The sequence below is a fragment of the Vulpes vulpes genome, chromosome 9 (assembly GCF_048418805.1).
Source record: "Vulpes vulpes isolate BD-2025 chromosome 9, VulVul3, whole genome shotgun sequence".
NCBI lineage: Eukaryota > Metazoa > Chordata > Mammalia > Carnivora > Canidae > Vulpes > Vulpes vulpes.
In genome coordinates this window covers 79,858,349-79,882,785 of record NC_132788.1, presented here as the reverse complement: position 1 = coordinate 79,882,785, position 24,437 = coordinate 79,858,349, and the positions used below count along the sequence as shown (strand labels likewise).

Genomic DNA, 24,437 nt, shown 5'->3' with positions numbered 1-24,437 from the left:
TGTATCTCTGCCTCTCTCTCTCTCTCTGTCTCTCAGGAATAAATAGGTAAAATATTAAAAAAAAAAAAAAAAAAAAGAGAGAGAGAGAGAGAGAGAGAGAGAGAGAGAGAGAGAGAGAGGGACACCTGGGTGGCTCAGCATTTAAAGTGCCTGCCTTCAGCCCAGGCCATGATCCTGGAGTCCTGGGATTGAGTCCCACATCAGGCTCCCTGTATGGAGCCTGCTTCTCCTTCTGCCTGTGTCTCTGCCTCTCTTTCTCTCTCTCTGTTCTCTCATGAATAAATAAATAAAATCTTTAAAAAAATAAAAAAAAGAGAGTTAAAAGATATCACAATCAAATTTATGCAATGAGTGGATCTTAATTGATCATGGTCCCAATAAACAATCCATGGGAGGGGTGCCTGGGTGGCTCAGTAGGCTAAGCATCTGCCTTTGGTTCAGATTATGATCCTGGGGTCCTGAGATAGAGCCCCAAGTCAGGTTCCCTGCTCAGCAGACATTCTGCTTCACTCCTCTCTCTCTCTCTCAAATAAATAAATACGATAATAATTAAAAAGAAAAAACCTATCCACAAGAGACATTGCAGGACAACTGGAAACATAAACGGGAATTTCGGTGATATAAAGAATTATTTTAATCATTTTAGATGTCATAAGGCATTGTGGCTAAGGAGGAGAATGTCTATTTTTTTTTGAGATGAATAATTGAAGAGCTTAGGAGTAAAAGCTCCTGATGTTGGAACTTAGCTAACGATTTGCTTCTTGTGACTAGAAAACAACTAAAGGGATGGGATGCCACCTCTGAGATTAGGTTATAAAAGACTGACATCCACTTGACGGACACTCTCTTTCTGGCTTTTTCTGCTTGTTCACTCTGATCAGAGATCCACTCTGGATCTATAGAGAGATCCACTGGGCAGGAACTAAGAGCTGCATCCACCCAACAGCCTGCAGGAAACAAAAATCCTGCCAACAACCATGGGCATGAGCTTGAAAGCAGATGCCCCCTCGTCAGCCTAGAACTGACTGCAGCCCCTGCCAACACCTTGAGTGGAGCCTGTGGGAGAGAGGCTCCCCTCGAGGGAGAAAAAGCTACCTCTACCTGGGTCTCTTACCCACAGACCCTACCCTGAGGTAAGATGTGTATGGTTGTATTTTGCAGTTTTGGGGTGTTTTGTTGTGCCACAATGACACGAGATCCATGCCATTATTGCTCTGATTTACAACCGGGGAAACTGAGTTCTAGAGCAGGAAGCAGCACGTCCAGATTTTAGAAACCGCACCCGTCGCCACCAGGCACTCGCCAAGACTGTTTGGACGCTCCTCCTCCGTGACTTTCTGCGGAGGCCCAGCCCTGGGGGGGTGACTGCAGAGCCCAGTCTATTTCCTGGGTGCTGGCGAGGATTAGAAGGCCCTCTCATTACCAAGGAGCCCTCCTATCCCATAGGAAAATGGAGCCATAAATGATTTAGCACACACCAGGAGGCAGAAATGGAAATTGCTGCTGAAAACCAGCTCCTCTGTGAGCGGGGGTCGGGCCTGAAACAGAAGCGAGGCCTTTCAGAACCGCTCACATCCTATAGCAATTAAGGGTTTGGGGAAGCCGACGATGGCTTCCCGATGTGGAAATCACTTTGAAACACGGCGGCTGGTAGTTAAAGCCATTAGTCCCCCTCGGGCTTCAAGGACAGCTACAAAGAAACTATTTTGTAAATTGTGCAAGAAGCCGGGATCTGCCAACCCCTGGGTTAGCCCAAACTGGCCAAGCAATTGCTTTTAACACTTCATTTCCTAAGTACACTAATACCTGGGCAGAGATGGAAAATAAACCCCACTTCAGACACGGCAGGGCCTCTTCAGAGCCGCGGCCTCTGCTCCCCACAGCTGCTGAGCCCGCGCTTGGCTCCGGCCTGGACAAAGGGCTTTTCCTTTCAGGCCCAGAGCCGGGGAAGGCCCACTGGGCCGGTGCCTGGGGGAGGCCGCCTGGCAGCTCCCGGACGAGGCGAGGCGGGCATTGGGCACCGCTTTCTTTCTTTCTTTCTCGGCTGGCTCACCTGCACCAAGATTCTGGAGATCCTCTTCTTTTTTTTCTTTTTTTTTTTTAATTTATGATAGTCACAGAGAGAGAGAGAGAGAGAGAGAGAGGCAGAGACACAGGCAGAGGGAGAAGCAGGCTCCATGCACCGGGAGCCCGACATGGGATTCGATCCCGGGTCTCCAGGATCGCGCCCTGGGTCAAAGGCAGGCGCCAAACCGCTGCGCCACCCAGGGATCCCTGGAGGTCCTCTTCTTTTCGTGAGGGAGCTCACTGGTGTGGAGAGCCAGCGTGTCGGGAGTGAGGAGACGTTGGCTCTGGGTGTCGCCTCCCCCAAGTGGTGGAGACCCTGGGTTTGGGAGTCAGGCTATCAGACTCAACCTTTGGCTTTAAAATGGGAATAAACATAAAACATACTGGTTCCCCCAGGAAGCTGTCATGAGGGGTCGGTGAGAGGACACGTGCAAAGCATTCAGGGCGCATGGGGAATGATTCCCTCTAGAGTTGTGCGAAGGGGTAGCCCTGGCCTGTGACATAGACTATTAGTTGGGGTTCTCCAGAAGAACAGAACTAATAGGAGAGATCTATCAGATAGAGACACAGAATATATAAACACTAGATTCTATGATACTATCTATCTAGAGATTTATTTTTATGGCCTCTGTGACTGTGTGTGCTAGCAAGTCCAAAATGTGCAGAGCAGAGACCCAGGGAAGAGCTGATGTTGCAGTCTGAAGGCAGCCTAGCGGCCCAAGACCTTCATCCTCAGGGGACCTCAGTCTTTTTCTCTTAAGAATTTCCACTGATCGGATGAAGCTTCCTGCAGCGTTGAGAGTAAGCTGCTTTACCCAAAGTCTACTGATTTAAATGTTAAGCACATCCAACCCCCCCCCCAAAAAAAACAACAAAAAAAACCCCAAACCCCTTCACAGCAACATCTAGCCTGGTGTTTGACTAAAAACAGGGTACTGTGGATTAGCCAAATTGATGCAAAAATTAACCATCATACATAGTGAATGGTCAATAAATACAGTTTCTCTTATTCTTTTGATGTAGTTACTGTGATTATCGTTGGTCTGTATATCCTTCCAGGTTCCTCCTCGTCTTGACATCAACCTCTGATTCGTAGCTGTCATTCACATTTTGGGAAAGGAAACAAAGAACCATAGCGTTTTGTACACAAATGGAATCTCACAAGGGACCTACACAAAAACCTAGTTTTCTCAACTCTAGGACATGCCGTTGAGGTAAAAGTTGGGCCAATGTCTTCATACTTTCCCCACAGTAGCTTTTCCCAAATTAAAGCATAGGTTATACATAGCACGTACTTATGTTCTAATAGCTAAGAGATCCTGAGTACTTGCTACATGTCAATTGATGTTTTTTTTTTTTTTTCCCAATTGATGTTCTAAATGCTTTAAAGGTATTCACACGTTGAATCCTCATGGCAACCAAATAACTTGGGATCCATTATCATCCCTCATGTCACTGAAGAAGAAAATGAGGCTGGGAAGTGTAGGCATCATGTCCAAGGCCAAGACAAGCCATTCCACCATGTTCTAGAGCCCATGGGTACTGACCACAGACTCACAACAGGCGAAGGTAAGTGCTAGAGTGAGGGAGCAGGAAACTGATACTGTCTGGAGGTGCTCACACTGTGTGGGAAGAAGGAAACTCTGGGGTGGTGGTGGGTTCTCCCTCATGTGCAGACATATCACTTGGGAAACCTGTTAAAAAGGCAGATTCTTAGGCCCTATCTCTAGAGATATTGATTAAACTTAGGTGTGTGCCCAGGAACCACACGGGAAGTCCCTGAAGTCTCCTTCCTTTGCCCTGGCTAAGTTGGGGCTCAGGAAGCTCCCATATGCACACCCATTCTGTGGTATTGTGAAGCTGAGCATTAAGCACTGAAGAAGCATCCTGGCCTGACAAGAAAGATGGTAAATGTACTGATACCAAGTATTCCTATGAAGGGTTCATATAATGGCTTTTGTTCTAGAAGGCTGTCATAAGAGAGGTCCTATAATTCTTCAGGGCAGGTCAGAGATGTCCAAATACAAGAGATACCCAGAATTCAGCACACCGTCTCTTTAGTGTCGTCAGAATTCTACATCCTAGGAAGTACACGTGAAAACACAGAATTCTTGTCAAGTTCAAAAGTCTTTGGACCAAGACAGAAAGATATTCATGTATAAGAGCTGCATGCAAAATCGAATCAAACAGTTTGTTGCAGACTTTGGAACGTGGTTGAAAAAAATTAGGTACTGCACAGAATTCAAATCCAGGAACAGGGGCTGGGGGACATGCCTGTCTTAAAGGTCAAAGACTTTCAAAGCCAGTGTGGCCCATTTGGGATTTGAACAATCATGTCAGCATCTGACCAATATCTCTGGTCCTTAAATATGCAGAGAAGGTACAGTAGGCAGAATCATGACCCCCCAGTGATAACCACGTCTCAATCTCCAAACATATCACAGGGGCTTACCTGACATGTCATTAGGGACTTTGCAGATAGGATCATGTTAAGGATCTCAAGATAAAAGATACGGTTGCTTATCTGGTGGGCCCAATGCAATGAAAAATGAAGCAAGTGAGTCAAAGTCAGAGAAGGTGTTATGCTGATGGAAACAGAGGTCAGATAGGGAGAAAGAAACCTGAAAATGCTACTTTTCTTTTTTCTTTTTCTTGTTTTCTTTTTTAAGATTTATTTGTTTGAGAGAGAGTGTGAGCTCATGTGTGAGTGGAGGGGAGGTGGTGCAGAGGGAGAAGGAGAGAGAGAATCTCAAGCCAACTTGGTGCTGAGCACATAGCCCCACACAGGGCTCATTCCTGTCACCCTGAGATCATGACCTGAGCTGAAACCAAGAGCCAGATCCTTAACTGAGCCACTCAGGTGCCCCTGAAAAGGCTACTTTTCGATGCTACCACTGCTGGCTTCAAAGATGGAGGAGGGGCTGTGAGCCAAGGAGGGTAGGTGGCCTCTAGAAGCTGGAAAGGCAAGGAAATTGATTCTCCCCTAGAACCTCCAGAAGGAACACAGCCCTACCGACCCATTTAAGATGTCTGACCTCCAGAACTATGAAGTAATACATTTATATTGTTTTTTAAAAATATTTTATTTATTTATTTGACAGAAAGAGAGAGAGAGTGTGTGTGTGCATGAGCAGGGCGAGGGGCAGAGGGAGAAGGAGAAGCAGACTCCTCGCTGAGCAGGAAGCCTGACATGCAGCACAATCTCAGGACCCTGGGATCAGGACCTGAGCTGAAGGCAGATGCTTAACTGACTGAGCCACCCAGGCGCCCTCATAGTGTTTTAAACCTGGCCTGAGGAAATGTGTTACAGCAACAATAGGACTTAAATACAAAAGGTTTCCCTAGTTGCAATGAGAAGAACCACCCTGGCTGTCTCCTGCTCTGGATCTTTTGCTCAGTGGGAGTCTGGCTCTGCAGCAGTTGTACAATGCTCAACATTTATGCGTGCTAACAGTAGGACTTAAGATATAAAAATGCTTAAGGGAATCGGAATGATTGTATTAAGATTTTAGTATTAGAAACATGTAAAAATTTGATAGCTTATATAATTGCCATGACTTTAAACATTTGAACTATGAGAATGGTAGCTTATAATGCCAATTTAAAATGTGTCATTGAGTACTTGATTTAAATTTATAATTTTAAGTTAAAGCCATATTAGATTAATTTTCCACTTTGGGATATATAAAAGAACTTTAAGGCCACTGATTTATGTACTATTTATATTATACATTTGCATTTATAAAACACTTAAATACGCAGAAAGATTTGCTTAAGTCGGATAATTGAAGGGCTTAAGACAGAAATAAATTTCATGCAATGTATAAATACCACATAAAATATTTGAAGGCTTTTAACTGACAAAGAAAAAGAGCCAACATTATTTAAACATTTTTAAAAATTGCTAGAAACTAGGCTGAGAAATAATAGAATTTCTAAGCTGAACCCCAAAGATTAAGAACTAGGTTTTTGAACTTATAAATGCAATAAATTGAATATTATTTGTCTTTCCTACACACAAATACCATCTTGAACCATCTTGTGACATTCATACCAACAGCTTGTGGGGCATTGGATCCCAAGTCCTAATACAGTGCCACAATACCAGACACCAAGTAACATGTACATCTCCATGCAAAGTTACATTGTATCATCTTCCCCATTATAACTGGATGCTCCTCTTTTTAAAGGTAGATTTTATTTATTGAGAGAGAGAGAGAGAGAGAGCATAAGCAGGGGGAGCAGGAGAGGGAGAAGCAGGGAGCCCGATGTGGGGTTTGATCCCAGGACCCTGAGATCATGACCTGAGCAGATGGCAGATGCTTAACTGACTGAGCCACCCAGGTGCCCCCTGGATGCCTCTCTTATAAGCACTTTGAATATTTGCTCCTTTGTCCTGATAGACTATCATTGTGACTAATAATGTTGTAAAATTAGCTGGATCACCTTCTGAACACAAAACATGTGCTTAGGGCTACAGCAAAAATGGTCTTTGAATTTCTTTGGGAAAAGAAATCCATATTTGATATTTTTAAAAGGGAGTCTTGGACAGCCTGGGGGGCTCAGTGGTTTAGCGCTGCCTTCACCCCAGGGCCTGATCCTGGAGACCCGGGATCGAGTCCCACGTTGGACTCCCTGCATGGAGTCTGCTTCTCCCTCTGCCTCTCTCTCTCTCTCTCTCTCTCTCTCTCTCTGTGTCTCTGTGTCTCTCATGGATGAATAAATAAAACTAAAAAAAAAAAAAAAGCATAAAATTAAAAAAAAGTAAAACGGGAGTCTTCATGGAAAAAACAAAATTTATGGTCTGAGTGATTTTTAATTTTGAGGTACGTATCTGGGGAAGGTAGTAAAATCTTTGCAGGGCTTAGGGGCTCTGAAAGTCTTGTGCACCTCTCGCAGAATCACCTCTCAAATAAGCAGACAACATTGTAGGCTCAACAGTGCAATGACCTGGACTGGGGACCACACACCAGAGCAGGGCCTCTCCTGCCATCTGTTGGTGACAGGTGGAATTTCCCGCATCCACAGTGGTGGCAAGCTTTTATGGGGACCCTGCAGCTTTGTGTGTAGCTGCAGAAGTTTATAAAGAAGGAATTTCTGGCCATTTTATTTAAAACAGCAACACACGCACCCCAGGACACAGGGCACTCTCTTTTCTTCTTCCCCTTTTATTTCTCCCTCTGGTACCATCCCACAAACTAGGTTTCCCTTGCTATTTATTACTTTTGTATCAGAAGAGAAAGAAAAAAAATGGACACACGAAGGCCCAGAGAAGAGCATGTGTGAAAAGCTCTGGCTTTGGGAGCTCTTGATGCTGAGGGAATGATATGATGGGCCACGATGGTATCTGGTGGCCATTGTGGAAAACAGGGTCAGATGTACTACTGGGAAACCACTGAGGGGTGGTTTAGTTGTGTCTTTGCTTATTTTCTTGTCCATCTGTCACCACTAAAAGGTAAGCTCCAAAGGACACAGATTTTTACAGGTTTTGTCCCATGCTGGTGGCAGAAGCTGCTCATTTGCCCATCAGCCATCTTTCCCTGCATCCTTTTAGTAACAGAATCCCCACTTCCCCGTAGCATTTGTTGGGTGTGTGGATGCGTGCTGGAGAGCATTTCCCAGCCCCTCTTGCAGCTAGATGAGGCCAGGCATCAAAGCAATTGCCAATAAGCGGGGAATAAAAGTCATTCTTTAACTTCCAGGTCTTGCCTTATGACCTCAAGACGATTGTCTTCTTGCAGGCTAAACACAGCTATGATGAAGATGAGCCATTTCAGGGCAATATCTTTGAGAATGGCTAAGCCACAAAACAGAAGGAGCACAAGTTCTCTGATAGAGCCTGAATAGAGTCACCAATGAGATCTGACTTCTGCATGGTGAGGAGAGAGAAATAAATATCCATGCTATTTTGGGATCTCATCCTTATAGCCTCTGTTACAAACGGAACCGTACCTCCCCAAAATTCATATACTGAAGCCCTAACCCCTCATGTGGCTGTGTTTGGAGATATGACCTATAAGCGGATAATTAAAGTCAAGTGAAGTCATAAGGGTGGGGCCCTAACCAACAGGACTGGTGGCCTCATAAGGAGAAACAGAGACACCAGAGATCTTGATCTCTCTTGTTCTCTCTCGCTCTGTTTCTCTCTCAGTGCTCACACCAAGGGAAGGCCAAGTGAAGACACAGTGAGAAGGCACATGTCTTTGAGCCTTACCACCAACTTAGGCAGTACCTTGACGGATTCTCCAGAATTGTGAGAATAAATTTCTATGGTATAACCCACCCACTCTGTGGGATTTTGTTATGGCAGCCCACATGGACCTCTACAGCCGCCAGCCTGTACCCTCCTGCCTATAACACGCCCGGAAATTAGTAGATGTGCAACAATATTATTTGGGTAAATAAATGAATGAAAAGAATAGAAAGACAATATTTAATTTGCATAGTGCTATAAAAATGTAAAAGATGGACTGACTCTAAAAGATGGTATCTATTCATTCAGCCATCTAAGCATTCATCTTCGTATCACCCTGGCTGTATTTGCAAGGAAACCTGGCCGCCGAACCCTGACCAGCGCCTTCTCTCCCACAGTCCGCCCCCAATCTATCCATTGTCAGTTCCTGTTAATTTTACCACCTCCATCACTCTATAATTTTCTACCATTACAACAGTCCCAACTCCATCCTGGGTCCTATTATCCCTTGTGTACTTTGTGATAATTGCTTCCAAACCACTCCCTCTCACCTCCCATACTTGAACCTGTCACAGAGACTTCTAGTTGCCTCTTGCAAACTCACTTTGCCTTCTTTCATGGAAAGAGATCCTTCATTTTATTCAGTTTGGCAATTCTCTCTGAACCAACCCGGCTTCCCTCTTGTTCCTGCAGGCCAGGTGCCACGTGACTAAATTCTGGCTGAGGAGCTACAAGTAGAATTTATTATGTAAGGTTTCCAGAAAACCTTTTTATTTTTTAAAAAAGATTTTATTTATTCATGAGAGACACAGCGGGGGTGGGGGGCAGAGACACAGGCAGAGGGAGAAGCAGGCTCCATGCAGGGAGCCCAACTTGGGACTCGATCCCAGGACTCTAGGATCACACCCTGGGCCGAAGGTGGTGCTAAACCGCTGAGCCACCCGGGCTGCCCTGGAAAACCTTTTTAAAAGAAAGATAGAGAGCTGGGACCAGGCCACATTTTGCCCTTTTCCTCCACTTTTTCCTTCTTGTTGCCTGAAACTTGGGAGTGACTGCTGGAGCCCTAGCAGCCATATTGAACTATGGAGGATTGAGGAGAGGAGATAGAGCAAGAAACTCTGCCCCTGATGATTTTGTAGAGCTGCCATGCCATTAAGTCCATAGAGTAGAAACTCCTGCCATATAAAATGAACAAATTAAGCCCCCCAAACCCACTTTAAGCCTCCTGTTTTATTTGTTCATTTGTTCCCCATCACACAGAAAAGAGAGGAATGTCTCTTTCAGAATCACGTCAACTGATTTGAATGATGCAAAAGCAGACCTTGGTGACAGTCCCCATCCCTTATTTATCTCTGGAGTGGAAACTGTAATTGATGGGATTAAGAAAATATGCCTTTCTTCTCAATATGGCAATCCTAAAAAATTAGAAATATTTTCATTCCTACTTGAATCAAGAGTCCAGAAACTATGTAAAATACAAATGGTTGGATGTGGTCATGGTATTTATTCATAGTATATTTTCACAATGTATTAATAAAGGAGAATAACACTTATTCATACACGGAGTATAACTTCTTCTGGAGCCCTCTGGAGTTTGTTTGGGGTTGGAGATTACTGCCAGGTTTTTTCTAATCTCCCTGGGTTGTGGAAGCAGGTAGGATTTCTCAAACTGAGTGTCTGCCATGGGTCATTGGCAATGACTTCCCTTCAATCCGGTTAGAAGGGCAGAAAGACACCGACTTCAACTTCCATTTTGGAAATAAGTAACAAGCAGTGGATTAACGGAAGATCAGAAAGACTCAGGCATCTTGTACTCCACAGTTTATGTCTTCTAACAAATGCTAATTACGGTAGCAGCCATGAACACTGGCAAGGTCTTAGGCTCATGTCCTGAAGAGAAGTCAAGTCACCAGCCAATGTATTTTAGCAAAAGGCAATCCTGATGACTAAGAACCGGTCCTGAACTTCTCCAGGTGTGCTGGGGATGCGGAAGGTCACTCCATTTTGAGCATCCTCTGTCTTGCAACTGATAAACTTGGACACCACTTTAGAACATCTTGGCAAAGTGTTGAGAGGATCTCACTTTCTCAGTATCTCTCTATAATGAAGCTGCTTTGGAGTTTCCTCCATTTAACTTCAGAGAGATCAAGGCACCATGAACTGAAGCAAAGTATGAATAACAACAACAAAAAGAAGAGCAGAGTCCAACTCTCTTCCAAAACAGGCATGTCCAAAAATAAGGATAAACAGCTGGTCTATTGTTCCAAGTGATTCTGTCCATTGCAAATTGTCCTTCCATTCCTCCCTTTTATTAAAAATGTTTACATTTCTGAGTCTGATGATCATTTAAATATATACAATATACAGCACCAAGGCAGCAAATTTTTTCCCAGAGATCACATGAAACTGAATAGATAGTTAACATAACTAATAGCTGGTACAATCTGTGACATCACTACGATACTTATTGGCTGATACTTTCCTAGAATTGCCAAAACACACTTACACGACTCTGTAGCACCTTGATGGCAGCTAGGTTGTTTTAAAAAAAACAAATTACAATTTTTAAACAGTAGCAATAAAATATTTACAGATAGAAAGTAAACAATAGTGTACCGTGATAATGAAGGATCACTTTTGTCATAGTACTACATATAATGTAGAGTACGTAAAATGCAGTGATCTGACTGCAAGGGACAAAATAATGCAAAAGGCAGTCATAATAGAATCATTTTACGTACAAAAATATTACATTACAATAAATAATTTCAAACATAAATATTAAACTTTACATCATTAGGATATTCCACATATATATACAAACACGTATATATATGTGTATATGTATACGTGTTTGTATATATATGTATATATGTGCATATGTACACACACACACACTCATACAAGTCCTCATACACACACACACACACACACACACACACAAATTTAAGGTGGAGGTATTGCTTTACTATCCTTCATCCATCCTATAATGGCTTCCTCTTCAGAGCACCTGAAAATAAAGAAATCAAACAAGAAATGTAAATTGTCTGTCTCAAATTCCATACATAAGTCAAGACTAGGTAACCCACACATTTTTACATATAGAATTTTTAAAAGGACACTTACTATTTTCTCTAGATTTTAAAAGTGATGTATGTTTGCTATAAGAAACATGGACATATCAGGGGAGTATAAAAAGAATAAAATAAAAATCTATTAGCCTGAAATCTCTCACATGAGATAATGCTCTTCAAATAATGGCACATTTCCTTCTAGTTTTCTTCTAGGCATACATGTAAATATTATGTATATATACTCACTCAAATTTTACTAGACATAAACACATATAAAACTATTTTACTAGATATAAAATATGTAAAATACATATAAAATGGGGATCTCTAGCAAATACCTGCTGCCTTTGCCTGCCTCCATTCCATTTCCTCTTTTCTGGTAACAAACTCCTTTCTCTTCTAAATGAAACTGTCAATCACCTAACTCCAAGGGGGTACATGATCTCAGTCTCCTGGACATTGTGATTGGTTCAGAAGTGCCCATGTGACCAAAGAGAGCGTGAGTTCTTGTGCAGAATGGGTGCTGGAGGTGAGCGTTTATCTGGGGTCGTGAGCTGCAAAGATGATGTAAGCCTAGAGCTGCCAGGGAGCATGGAGGGGGAAGATGGTCTGCCTGAGAATGAAGCAAGCCTTGATAACTGATGGGAGAACAAAAGGGTCTTGATGAGTCCCTTTGAGCCTCTGGATCCACCTATGTCTGAAGCTAGCACACCGGTGGGATTTCTCAGTTTTCTAAGGCAGTACATTTTCTTTCTTTCTTTTTTTCCCCTGTTGCCTCTTGTAATGGAAACAATCGTAACTTAAGATCATAATTTTGAATATGGATGTTTGATTAAACAGCGAAATACTAATATGTAAATGTCAAGTAGGTACTCTTATGTCAGGATCTTGAAGAGCCCCACAAAAGAATGGGCTGCTGAACGCTTGAAGTAAGTGGTAGCAGGGGTAGCATGGGTTGGCTGAACTCATCCATCGAATCTGAGGGCACTGGGACAAGCGAGTGACCAATTCAGCCTGCTGCCCAGCAGAGGGAGCACTTGCCAGCATAATGTAGTTAGACCAGGCTCTGGCAAACCTTAACACGCAAGACTCTCTTGTGGATTTGTTCAAATACAGATTCTGATTTTGTACGTCTCGGGTAGGGCCTGAGATTTTGCATCCCAAAAGGTGCCCAGAGGATACTGATCATGCTAACCTTTGGATGACACCGTGAGTCACAAGTATGTGGAACAGGGCATTAATCGAAAGCTGGCTTTGGGGTAGGGCACTGATGGGTTCTGCCAAAGGCATCTACCGTGACCTTAAGCAAAGCTACTTAACCATGTGAGCCTCAGCTTCTATCTGTAAAATGAGGATAACAGCCCCATCTTGTGGCTTTATTGCGTGGATTCAATGAAATAATGCCACAAAGTGCTCAGCATGGTGCCTGACACATAGTCAGAGCTCACTGAAGGTCATTAATGTTACTGTTGCAATGCTCTCGGGCAGTATCTCGAAAGTGAATCAATAAGTCACTTGAATCAGAATTCCCTGTATCAGAAATACAGATTGTTAGATGTGTCAGAGACCTAAGGACCTCTAGAGATGGGGTCCAGGGAGTATCTCTAATAACTACCTGATGTAGAAAGCTCAGGGACCTCACATCCAAGGGTGGAGAAGAGAGGACCTCAATCACGTGATGGCAGATGAGCAGGAGAGAAAAATAGTAGTGAGTCACTTTCAAGAGGCTTCATACAAAACTTTCTGGGGGCAACTGACCTGCCTACATATGCTACTCAGTAGTTTACAGAAAGAACAGCAAAGAGAGAGAAAAAGAGAGAGAAATGTGGGACTTACTTACCTTAACTATAAAATTCGAACCTCCAGGCCAGTGCCAGAGGACGGAGTACATTTTCCACAGTAACCACCACATTTTCCTATGACCCGGGTACCGTCCTGCAAGAAAATGCATTGCTCTTAGACTATCCGCTTGCCTAGTGTTTCCAGGGCTGACACTGGCTTTGGAGAAATCTTTCTTGCATGCACAGGAGGTAGGCCTTCTGGACAGAAGCAGAGCCCAACATCCTCACGTGTTTTTAAAACAGGGTCTGGGATCCCTGGGTGGCACAGCGGTTTGGCGCCTGCCTTTGGCCCAGGGCGCGATCCTGGAGACCCGGGATTGAATCCCACATCGGGCTCCCGGTGCATGGAGCCTGCTTCTCCCTCTGCCTGTGTCTCTGCCTCTCTCTCTCTCTCTCTGTGACTTTCATAAAAAAAAAAAAAAAATAATAATAATAAAACAGGGTCTGACAAACTACGGTCTGTGGGCCCAATTCAGTCTGCCACCTGTTTCTGTCTGGCCCATAAATCAAGAACAATGTTTACAGTTTTAAATGGCTGAGAAGAAGCAAACCAAGAATAATATTTCCTGACATGTGAAAATTATATGAAATTCAAATTTCGGTAGCCATAATAAAGTTTTCTTGGAACACGGCCACGTTCATTCATTCATTTAATGTCTGTGCCTGCTTTCAGGCTCCAACAGCAGGATGAGTAGTGGTGACAGCTCTCATTGCTTTACACTGCTAGTCAGCACACTGCAAATCACGGTGACACAGTTGTAACTTGGCAGTATTTTGAATGCTGTGCGTATTGCCATATCATAACATTTTGTTTTATTTTATTTTTTTTATTACCAGTGTATACCATCATGTCACAACAAGAAAACAAAAGCGACTTTGAATGTTGCTCTTTTAAGGTACCTTGGCATGTGAACTATTCTGTTATCAAATTTAGATGACAAAGCACTGTGTTTCTTTTGCAATGACACCACAGCTATGCTAGAAGAATACAACATATGCCAATGCTACTAACCTCAGCCTCAGCACACATTCCCAATTCACAAGGAAAGCAGTGGTCGTAAATTCAGAAAATTTAAAATTGAAGATCTCACCATAGTGTAATTTCTTCCTAACAATAAAACTAAAACCAAGTGAAAATAAACAATGAAACTGACTACGTTTCCAAGTGGCTAATATGTTAGTTAGCCAAGCAGGAAAACAGTTTACCCCATGGTGACTTAATCACATCTTGTTTTATCATAACAGCCGAGCAAACGTGTCCAGAAAAAATAAATTGTTTAAGACTATTATCCTTTTGGTAGGAATAGTTGCTTGAGAAGTTAATGACATTGAAAGCAACATCAATAGTCAATGAAAACACAAAGCAAATACTCTTGGGTGGGTTTTTTTTTTTTTTTTTTTTTTTTTTACTCTTGATGAGTTGATAGATGGGTATTATCAATATTATTCAGTTGTTTATTTGAGGAGGTGATGTGGAGTCTGAAGTGACTAAAGAATTAGCTTCTGTGAATAGTCTGTTGCAGAATAAGTTTAGGCAAGAAGATTTCAGAGAGGCTGAGAAAACTAGCACAGGATAATGGAAGTGGAATCTACCAAGATGTGTTGACAACTGACAGTGGTAAAAAATATGTAGAAGCTGAGAAAGCTTTAGTTGGCCAAATTTACAAAGCTCATAAAAATGTAAGATGTTTGAAGCCTGTCATTATTCAATGTATTAGCCATCAGTAGGCACCCTGACGGTGTTACAAAACATCTATCAGGTGTTACAGAACCAGTAATATCAAGGGGAACATCTTTTGCTATCGTAAACTTATCCATCATTGGTTTTATAAACTTTTTTTTATCAGATATTGAAGCTGAATACCCTGACTCATGCTACCATCCAGCAGTTTGATACCTTAGCATAAAGTTTCACTGTGAACTTTTGAGCTCAGGGCTGGGATTAAAATTTTTCTGAATGAGAACTGCTCTCAGTCACTGTAACTGGACACTCACTGGCTTTGGACATTAGCTTTTGCTATGTATTTGACAATATTTCTTAGAGAATTGATCTTAAATTTCAAGGCAAGACTTCTACATACAGGGATCCCTGGGTGGTGCAGCAGTTTAGCGCCTGCCTTTGGCCCAGGGCGCGATCCTGGAGACCCAGGATCGAGTCCCACGTCGGGCTCCCGGTGCATGGAGCCTGCTTCTCCCTCTGCCTGTGTCTCTGCCTCTCTCTCTCTCTCTGTGACTATCATAAATAAATAAAAAATTTAGAAAAAAAAAAGACTTCTACATACGGGCACAACTTATACTGTGGTAATGTTATTTTAATGTCAATTAACATTGTTCCAATCATAAGTAAAGTGAAGTTGCTTTATGTACTTTCCATTCTATTGAAAGTTAAAACAAGCTACATCTCATGCCACATAAATTTTTGGTGGATATATTTTCTGAGCCTGAGCTGCTGATCCAGCAGCATCTTTTAGACTTTGATGTAAGTGCAAATAAAATACCATACTTCAAAATCCATTTAACAAGGCAGTCGGGGAGCTGCCGTCTTGCCTTCAATAGCAACTCCTTAATCTGCAATGTAATGACATGCTAAAGGATGGATATCAAGAGAAAAATCTAACAGAATCCTAGAAATGCTTGCCAAGGCATGAATATTCTCAATTAAAATTATATGGTTATGGCCTACATCAGTGTTTATGTAAAAAATATTTATAAAGATGAAATAAAGAAAATCTCATCTCTGATCAGCCTTAATAAACACTTATAACCAATTTTTATAATAGAGAATTAAGCAAAATATTCAGCTAATTAAGTAAAATATTATCCCCCCCCCCAACTATTCCATTCTTCTCATTGGTAAGAATGTATGACCAAAAAATTGAACTCAATCATTATTTTTAAAATTGAATCAATAAAAATTTTGTGCAAATTTCTTTCCACTTTTGTCATATAAATACATATATAATATTATTGATTTTGCCTCCTGGCTGGCAAAGTTTAAAATGTTAAGAAATCAATATAAATTATTTGTTTTTTTTACAGAAGAAGTTTGCTGGCCCCCAGTCTATCCCTTCTGCTTCTCCAGATTCATCTTGTGATTGTCTAGATACCATCCTTTCCCTCTACCCCACCCCCTGTCTGCAGTTCTTGCAGTTGTTCTTCCAACATGCCCCTTGTAACACAGGGCCTTTGCACCATGTCCCTCTCCCCTCTGTGTGCACTGGACCACCCTATCTTTTGACTATTCAATTCTTCAGAACCCAGCCCAGGGCCCACTTCCTCTCAGACACCTGTCTTCTCCAGTTACCTGCCGCATAGCATCCTATAAAACTGAGTAATTATTTCTTTACATCTATTTTCCTGCCACAATGTAATCCCCATAATAGTAAAGCCACTGTCTTTTTCAGTTCCAAGGTCCCTAGAACCCAACAGTGTATGGCTCAAAGTGATACTAAATACACATTACACATCTGTTAAATGAATGAATGAGTGAATGAGTGAGTGAATGAGAGGCTGAAGCTGATGTATGTTCTTCTTTTTGACCTGCGATTCAAATTGCTTGGCTCTTTCCCCTAACACTTGACCATGCTGCAGAGAACTGTTTCCCTAACTGTGACATTGTGTTGCACTGTGTAATTTACCATGTCACATTAGCCACCCTCCACCCCTCTATTCCTGCACAACATTTGCCATTTTTGATGTTTCACATTTTCCATGCTTGGGAAAAACACTGTGATGAAGCCTATTTGTGCCTGCATTTCAGGATATCTTTGGGCTACATTCCCAGAACTGGGTCAAAGGCATGAAGATTTGCTTTCTGTGGCCAAACTACGAAAGTTTCTTGCAAATAATGGATCATCTCATTTAAAAAGAAAAAAAAAAGTGTTGCCAATTTAACAAGTTAAGAGAACAAGATAGTTTCTCTTTGAAAAATTTGCTTCCTTTGATTATGAATGATACTGAGTTGGAAGAGTGATTTCCAAGAGCCTAATTGGTCCTGCATTTATGGGCTCATATTAATTCTGGAGCCAATCTGACACCACCAACTGGATCTGATGCCAGACCAGCCTTCTAGCTGTTAGGAACTTTCTCCCCAGGCTGAAGCCCTGGTCTGCAGGCCTTGAGAATGTTGACGTGCTGGAATGTCTTCTGTTTCATCCAAACTCATGCTTTATCCACACTCTCTCCTGACCTAGCCGTGGAAAGAACCTGGGGTCGGACTGCCTGTGGTTCATACCACATTTTCAAATAACCTAAGCCTCAATCTCCTGGTGCGTCTGTAAAATGGGGATGATATTTGTCTCCTCTCAGAGATATGCTGTAAATGCAAGAGTGTATGTAAATTGCTTAGCAGACTAGTTGGCCTAATGTACATGCTCAAAAAAATATTAGCTATTATTATCATAAAAGTCATTTTTATGCGTGGATCTTCATCATAGCCTGTTCTCAAGGAGATGAGGGAAAGTCTGGGTAATTATAAAGTTGCTGATAATGGCTTTGCAATGTTCATGCTATTTCACTAATTGGGACGCTGTTAATTTGATTTAGATAAAGTCGGAGCTAAAACTTATCATTTTTACTACAGAGTATAAAGAAAAAAACATACTAAGAAAATGATTAGCATAAACATGATTGTCATGGAAACAGTGCCTACTTTAGAGAAAAAGGTATATTTTCTGGTATCTTAGGAGGACTCACTAGCATACAGTGAAACACTAATTATAAATCATTTTTATTTCTTCATTAGAGCAAGCTCTCTGAAAATCTCCTTCAAATGAATATTCTGTTAGCTTAGTTTGAGCTATTACATATAATTAAAATGAGTGACTCTGTTCCATTATGAATAGTTTATATTTCACACTCTTCACTATTTTTTTCTGGTTCTCTCTGTTAATATGACCAAGGGAGGTAGGATCATGTGATTTAGAAAAGTTAGCACATCTTTCATTGAAGTCTTTATTTACATCTCATATCCTGGGCACATCTGGGGGTGAGGGTGCATGGAATGTCATTGGCAGAGGAGCTTGGTATTTCAACATTTTCTCTGATCTCAAGTCTGGGCCATGGTCCCCTTTCCATCTGTCTGTCTGTCACTCACAAGCAGAGTAGGAACTCATGATTTCCTAAGCACAGTAAGTGAAGCTAAAGCATCCCTGGGCCATGCGGGTGTCCCACCTGCCTCATTCCCAGGTGGAGTGGGGGGTCACAGGGACAGAATCTACATGGTGCTTTGGGGGCCAGCCAGATCCAGACTCAGCCTTGGCTCAGGCCATAGTTCTTGGTCTTTCCACATTTCCCTCTCAAGCCAGCCTATTTCCTTCATCCCCTTGGCCAGCTCCTAAAACCTTCTGGCAAGCCTAAGGGCCAGGGAAGGGTGATAACATTAAGATCTAACACGGGTCCTGTGCCTGGTATCTGCCCAGGGACAAGCAAACAGCTTTTGGCTCCTATTAGGCATATGACCTACAAGAACCCAGAGATAAGGGCCACCAGGATCTTCATTTTATGGAAGAAGAAACCAAACCCCATGCCCCAAGAAGTAAAATAACTTGCTCCAGAGCTGGAAGTGCAGGAGCAGGCAATCCTACTTCAGAGTCTGAGAGCTGAATCTCTGTACTCTGCAGCCAAGGTGAGCTTTCCCTTCAGCACCCAGGGCTGCCCGCGGGTGGCCGGGAACTGAGATTCCTGCACCAAAGCAGCATCACGTGCTTATCCTCCACTGCCCCCCTTCTCAAACTCCCTTTCAAGATTGGATGAGAAATCTGGGAAAATGGGGTTTAATGCATGTAATTTGCCCAATAAGTAGTAGCTATTTCAATTATAAAAGTAATAATTTTTATTAGTGAAAAATGGGAGAAACGTCTTTCCATTACCCAGGGGGAGCCACAGTCAACCTGACAATGAGACTTATTTTTACCAGTCTCTTCCTGATGATGAGACAGTGTCCCTGCTCACCAGGTGGTTCTGGTGATGCAATTTTATCCTGGATGACTAAAGTTGCCCCGCAGTTCTGCTTGGGGAATGCATTTTTTGCTAACCAGGTTTGGAGAATTGAGGTTTTCACTACACCTTTTCCCCTGTAGCTTCCAGCAGAAAAGGGAAGAAAAGTAAGGAATGATGATTTGAGGCTGAATCAAAACAGGGCCACTTGGAGAGGAGAGGATGATGGCTGGCCAGGGTGTGTGTGCCACGAAGGACCGGGGGCAACACTGTGGTAGGTGATGGTGGGAGCGGGACATTACACAGTCCTGCAAACTGTGTCCCATTACACAGAACACTGGTTATTTGATGAAATTAAAAGGTACAACTTTGAAAAGAGGGTTCTGGAGTTGGCTTAACAGGTCAGTGGTTCTCAAAATGTGGCCCCAGGTCAGGGGCAATAGCACCACCCAGAAAATTGTTGGAAATGTACATTTTGGGCTCCTCCTGAGGCTGGCTGTGGTTTTCTTTGCTGGTTGGCTTTGGGGGGGGGATGGACAGAGGGAGAGGGAGAGGGAATCCTAAAGAGACTCTGGACCCACTGCAGAGCCGGAAGTGGCTCAATCTCACCACCCTGAGATCAGGAGCTCAGGAGCTGAGCTGAAATCACATCGGATGTTCCAGTCGGATGTTTAACTGACTGAGCCACCCAGGTGCCCTGAGGCTGGTTGTGCCCTGCAGATGACGAGCCCTGCAGGTGATGCTGACACACACTCTGGTTTGAGACCCGCTGATTTAGGGGAACACTGGTTTGAGTAAACACTGGCTTCCTTCTTGTACGCTCTATTCCAACCTTCAATACACTAATGCCTACTGCGCCTCTTCAGGAAGGAAACAAAATATACCATTTTTTTGGCCAAATGTCTTTGGCCAGGGAGGCCCATTTTCATGGAGCATCCTCAGGGGATGCTGCTCTGAGAACCACACAGCAGGTGAGGCAGACAGAGCAGCATTTGTCAGGGCTGCCAAGAGCTACAGACGGCTCTGACCTGGCTCCCCGGGATTCATAAGGAGTGCTCGACAGACCCTTGAGATTAATTTTAAGCTCAGGCTCTCTGAGCTGTCATGTAACACCGAGATTTAAAAAAAAGAAAAATGCTGGCAGGCAATTGTCAAACCAACTCCCTCCAGCAAAGGCTAACCTCTCAAAACCTCAGGAAACCGGCAACGGATCTTTATGGAGTAGGGACCATTCTCTCCAGAAGGTGGCACTCCCTGCCATAATAATTTTTAGTTTTTGGACGAAAAACCTCAAAGTTGGTGTGGGCTAACAGGACTGAAACTTCTGTTCCATGGTTTACCTAGACGGTTTCCTACAGAATCATGCTTCATGTCTGACCATTTTGGACAGTTAATTTTTTTTTTTTGTTCCTCTGAGCCACTGAACCCTAAGATGTGGACGCTGATGGGTAGTGGCAGAGAAAAACATTCTAATTTGGGAGCATTTTCTAAAACACATGTGCTGTCAGCTATCTTTATTCCTTTCAGTGCAAAGGAAAGCATTTAATGATTTACGAGCAATCAATACGGCCGTTTAGTGAATCAGATTTGAGGTGGTTGATTGGCTTAGAGAAAAAAGGGAGTATGATCGTTTTTATTCATAGACAAATTTAACCCTGGCAGCTTTAAAAAAAAGGGGGGGGGGGCCTCGGGAAGCTCTGGGATTTCCCTAGGGAAGTCACAATTGGATGTTTCTTCCTTGGCGGGGGGGGGGGGGGGGGGGGGGGGAGCAGCTTGACTTGCTTCTATTACGATTTTGATAAGGTTTAGCACATAAAAATACAGGACACTGAGTTACATATGAATTTCAAATAAATAATTTTTTAGGGTAAATATGTCCCACGCAATGTTTAAGACAAGCTTATAGTAAAAAACAAAATCATTGCTTTTTCATTTCAGATTCCAACCTAACTGGGCATCCTGCGTTTGACCTGGAAACCCTATTTTGGAATAATAGCCGCTTCCCCAGGGCTCGGCTTCTTTTTCCTTCTCTCTCCCACATTTCTGAGGAGACCCTGGGGTAGCAGTCGTGGCTGAAGCAGGACTTGGGACCATAGGCCATACCCATACATTTCTCATTTGTCCACAGGTCAGGTTTCTGCCCCAGGTTCTCAGAAAGAAGTTCTGAGGGAAGGCTGCTAACAGGCAGCAGTTTCTGGGCTGGCTACGAGAGAATTGCCCAGGGAGTTTAAAAATCTGCCCATCTCAGAGGTTTCCCATCCGGTAAACCAGGCTGGGGCCAGGGCACCTGCATTCCACGCTTTTGCAGGTGGTTCTAAGAAACCCTGCGGAGAAACAGTCGCACACACCAGTGCTTCTCAAGCTGTGCTGTGCGGATCATCTACCCCGAGACCCCGCACGGCGGCAGACCCTGGCTGAGCAGCCCTGCGGCCCCCGAACCTGCACCTGCAACGAGCCCCAGGTGATGCTGGGGCTCTGTGAGGACCACAGGTGGAGTGGCAAGATTTCCGAGATGACACGCTGGTTACTGTGGAAGCCCCAGAGCATTGCTCTGACTCTCCGGAAACATCGCCTGCTAAGTTATCCCTTTCTTCCAGCCTCTCTTGTAGTTCAAGTTTTCTTAAAAGCCCCACCACCGAACATCTTTCCCCTGAGGTTCACAAAGGAATCCCATGTTGGCTTAACTGCAAAGCGAGCCACGCACGCTCTCGGAGGCTTCTCCCTGCTTTCAGCTTCCTGGGTGAGCATCATCTAATTACTTGGATGGTTCACAGGTTCACAGGTTCACAGCTCTGGAGGTGGGGGTGGGGGGTGGGGGGTTAGAACTCACCAGAAGGGAAGCAAGGCTCTTTCGGATACACTCACTTACTTACACATGCTTCGTTTTCCACTTAACTTCCTAAATTTTCGTCCTGACACTTTGCAAAACTGGTTTTGAAGAAGTGGGAAAGCACATTTTCGTTCCTTTAGCACCAGCACAATGGACCAACGTGGAAGGAAGGAAAGAGAAGACAAAACCCATCCAGAGCCTCCCCCCAGAGAACCTTACCGGGGACTTCTTAATGTCCGAGACGGCGTAATTCCCTTGTGATGTCCACCTGGCAGAGTCAGTCAAAGACAGGCCGGTTCCGTAAAGGTTGATGCTAAAACGACCCTGCAATAAAATGTCCAATGAGAGAGATTTTTTTTTTTTAGCCCACGTGATGTCCTAAGCAAAGGCCACACAACCAGAGGGACCTTGGAAAGGAGGACATTAATTAATTACGATAGCTACTAATTAATGAGAGTTTTTTTGGGGGGGAAGGGAGGGGAGCAGGTCTGGGCCAGGCCCCTGACATGCATCACCTCATGCATCCTCGAAAGAGCACTACGGACGGGGTTCTCTTTACAGATGGGGAAACTGAGGCCCAGCAGAGGTGATTAACTTCTGCAGGATACAGGGAGAGAGCCCAACTCACATTTTCCTGACTTCAAAGTCCTCGCTCTCAACCGGCGCCATCCTGCCTCCCTAACACAGCAATCCTGACGTTGCTCACAATTATCAGATTCCTTCGGGAACGAAATGCCACAGTGTAATTTTTCTAACAAGGTCCCGCTGCCAAGCTTCCCGGGCTGCGGCCCCCGCCGCGCCGAGCTCTGCGCGCACCGAGCACAGCGGGGCGGGACTTCAAAGGAGAGGCGCGGTCTCCGCAACGGCCAGCAGAGGGCGCGCGCGGCCCGCTCTCCGCGGCCTGCAGGTGCGGTCTCCGCAAGGTCCCAGACCCCAAGCTGCGCGCCGCCGGGGTCCTTCCAACACAGGGGCTCGGGGTGGGGGTGGGGGTGGGGGTCCCGCGTGTATATCTAAGGAGACGCTGCAGCAGAGCAAGAGCTCTTGCTCTCCCCATCCGTCTCTGTCTCTCTCGTCTTCCCCAGCGACTCCACAAAAAGCACCTGAAAGTTGGCAGGTTCTGGATTTCAAATGCTCTGCACCAACCTGCTCCCGGGGAAGGCTTCCTCTCTTCCTCTCTTCCTCTCCCAGCCTCCCTCACACAATCCCGTGCTTTGTCAAAGCAGCCTTTAAATAAACCCAGGAGGAGGAGGAGGAGGAGGAGGAGGAGGGCTTGGGGGGGATGGGGAGGACTCCCAGCCAGCCAGAGCTAAGTCTAAGAATTCGGCTCTTCCCCACCCTGGGGATGAAATCCTGGACAGATGTTCTTTTTCTTTTTTCTTTTTTTTTTTTTAGTCTCTCAGAAACTCAGTTTGTCCATCTGTAAAATGGCAGATAATAACAGTAGCTGCCTCCGAGTACTGGAGGGAGGGGGAAGTGACATTAGCTCCGCAGCGCACGTCTGGCACCTAGGAGAGACTCAGAAATAAAGGTAGCAGGTGTTTTGTGTTGGTTGTCGGTCTGCAATAGAAGAGTAAGCTTGGTGAGGGGAGGGCCTTGGTATTGCTTTATTTATATTAACAATGGTTTGTATTAACCATTGTATTAACAATGACCAGGCACTCGATGGATTCTCAATAAATATTCTGCCCTAGCTGGTTCACTGTGACTTTCAGGTGTACACTGCAGGTGTCTTCTCCGTATCGGGGCCGTTAATATTTACTAAGTAGAGTTTAAAAACCCCTTTGAAGCCTCAGATTCTACACCTGTAACGTGGGGACAGATAAGATTCCAACTCACAGAAGTGATGCTGGGCAGTGTCTGGTCTAAGTTAGTGGCTCTCAGCAGGGGACGATTTTGCCCTCAGGGGAAATGTGGCAACATCTAGAGATACTTTGGTTGTCAAAACTGGCAGGTGTGTGTATGTGCACGTGCACGCATGGGTGTGTGCTACTAGCATCTGGTGGGTAGAGACTAGAGATATCACTAAGTATCCTGCAATGCACAGCACAGTCCCCACAACAGACAATGATCCAGCCCAAAACATCATTAGTGCTGAAGTTCAGAAACTCTGGTGTAGAAGATGCATATTTCCTAGAATCCAGACTCTTCTACTTTTAGTGTGACCTCAGGCAAACATGGCTTAACCTGCCTGAGTCCATCTGTAAAATGGGTTAGGAACATCTGACCTGCAACTAGGAGGGAATTAGACAGAAGGCATGATGCACCTAACTCATACCCCGACAGAGTGTAGGTGACATCCTAAAACCATGTTTGGAAATTATTTTATGCCAGTGCACTACAGACATTAGTGGCTGTTACGTCAAGTAGCCTCAATAAGTGTCCAAGATAGTGGCTGTGCTGACGCCCAAAGCCTCCTCAGGCACGAACCTCTCCGAGCTGCACCATCGCCGGTCCCGACGGCCACCTCCTCATGTCACTGTCCTGCCTGCCCTGAG

General features: G+C 44.0%; 1 protein-coding gene across 2 annotated transcripts in view; it reads right to left on the bottom strand.

The window, feature by feature from the left end:
- Positions 1-9,744: 9,744 nt before the first annotated feature.
- ADAMTS9 (ADAM metallopeptidase with thrombospondin type 1 motif 9) overlaps positions 9,745-24,437 on the bottom strand; it is a 160,037-nt gene continuing 145,344 nt past the window's right edge. For both annotated transcript variants that reach the window (XM_025985181.2, XM_025985185.2), the window contains 3 exons: positions 22,162-22,266; positions 13,175-13,269; positions 9,745-11,270 (listed from right to left, as the gene is read on the bottom strand). In XM_025985181.2, coding sequence (XP_025840966.2) covers positions 13,180-13,269; positions 22,162-22,266 — 195 coding nt within the window. In that variant the 3' untranslated portion in view covers positions 9,745-11,270; positions 13,175-13,179. The remainder of the gene's footprint in view (positions 11,271-13,174; positions 13,270-22,161; positions 22,267-24,437) is intronic.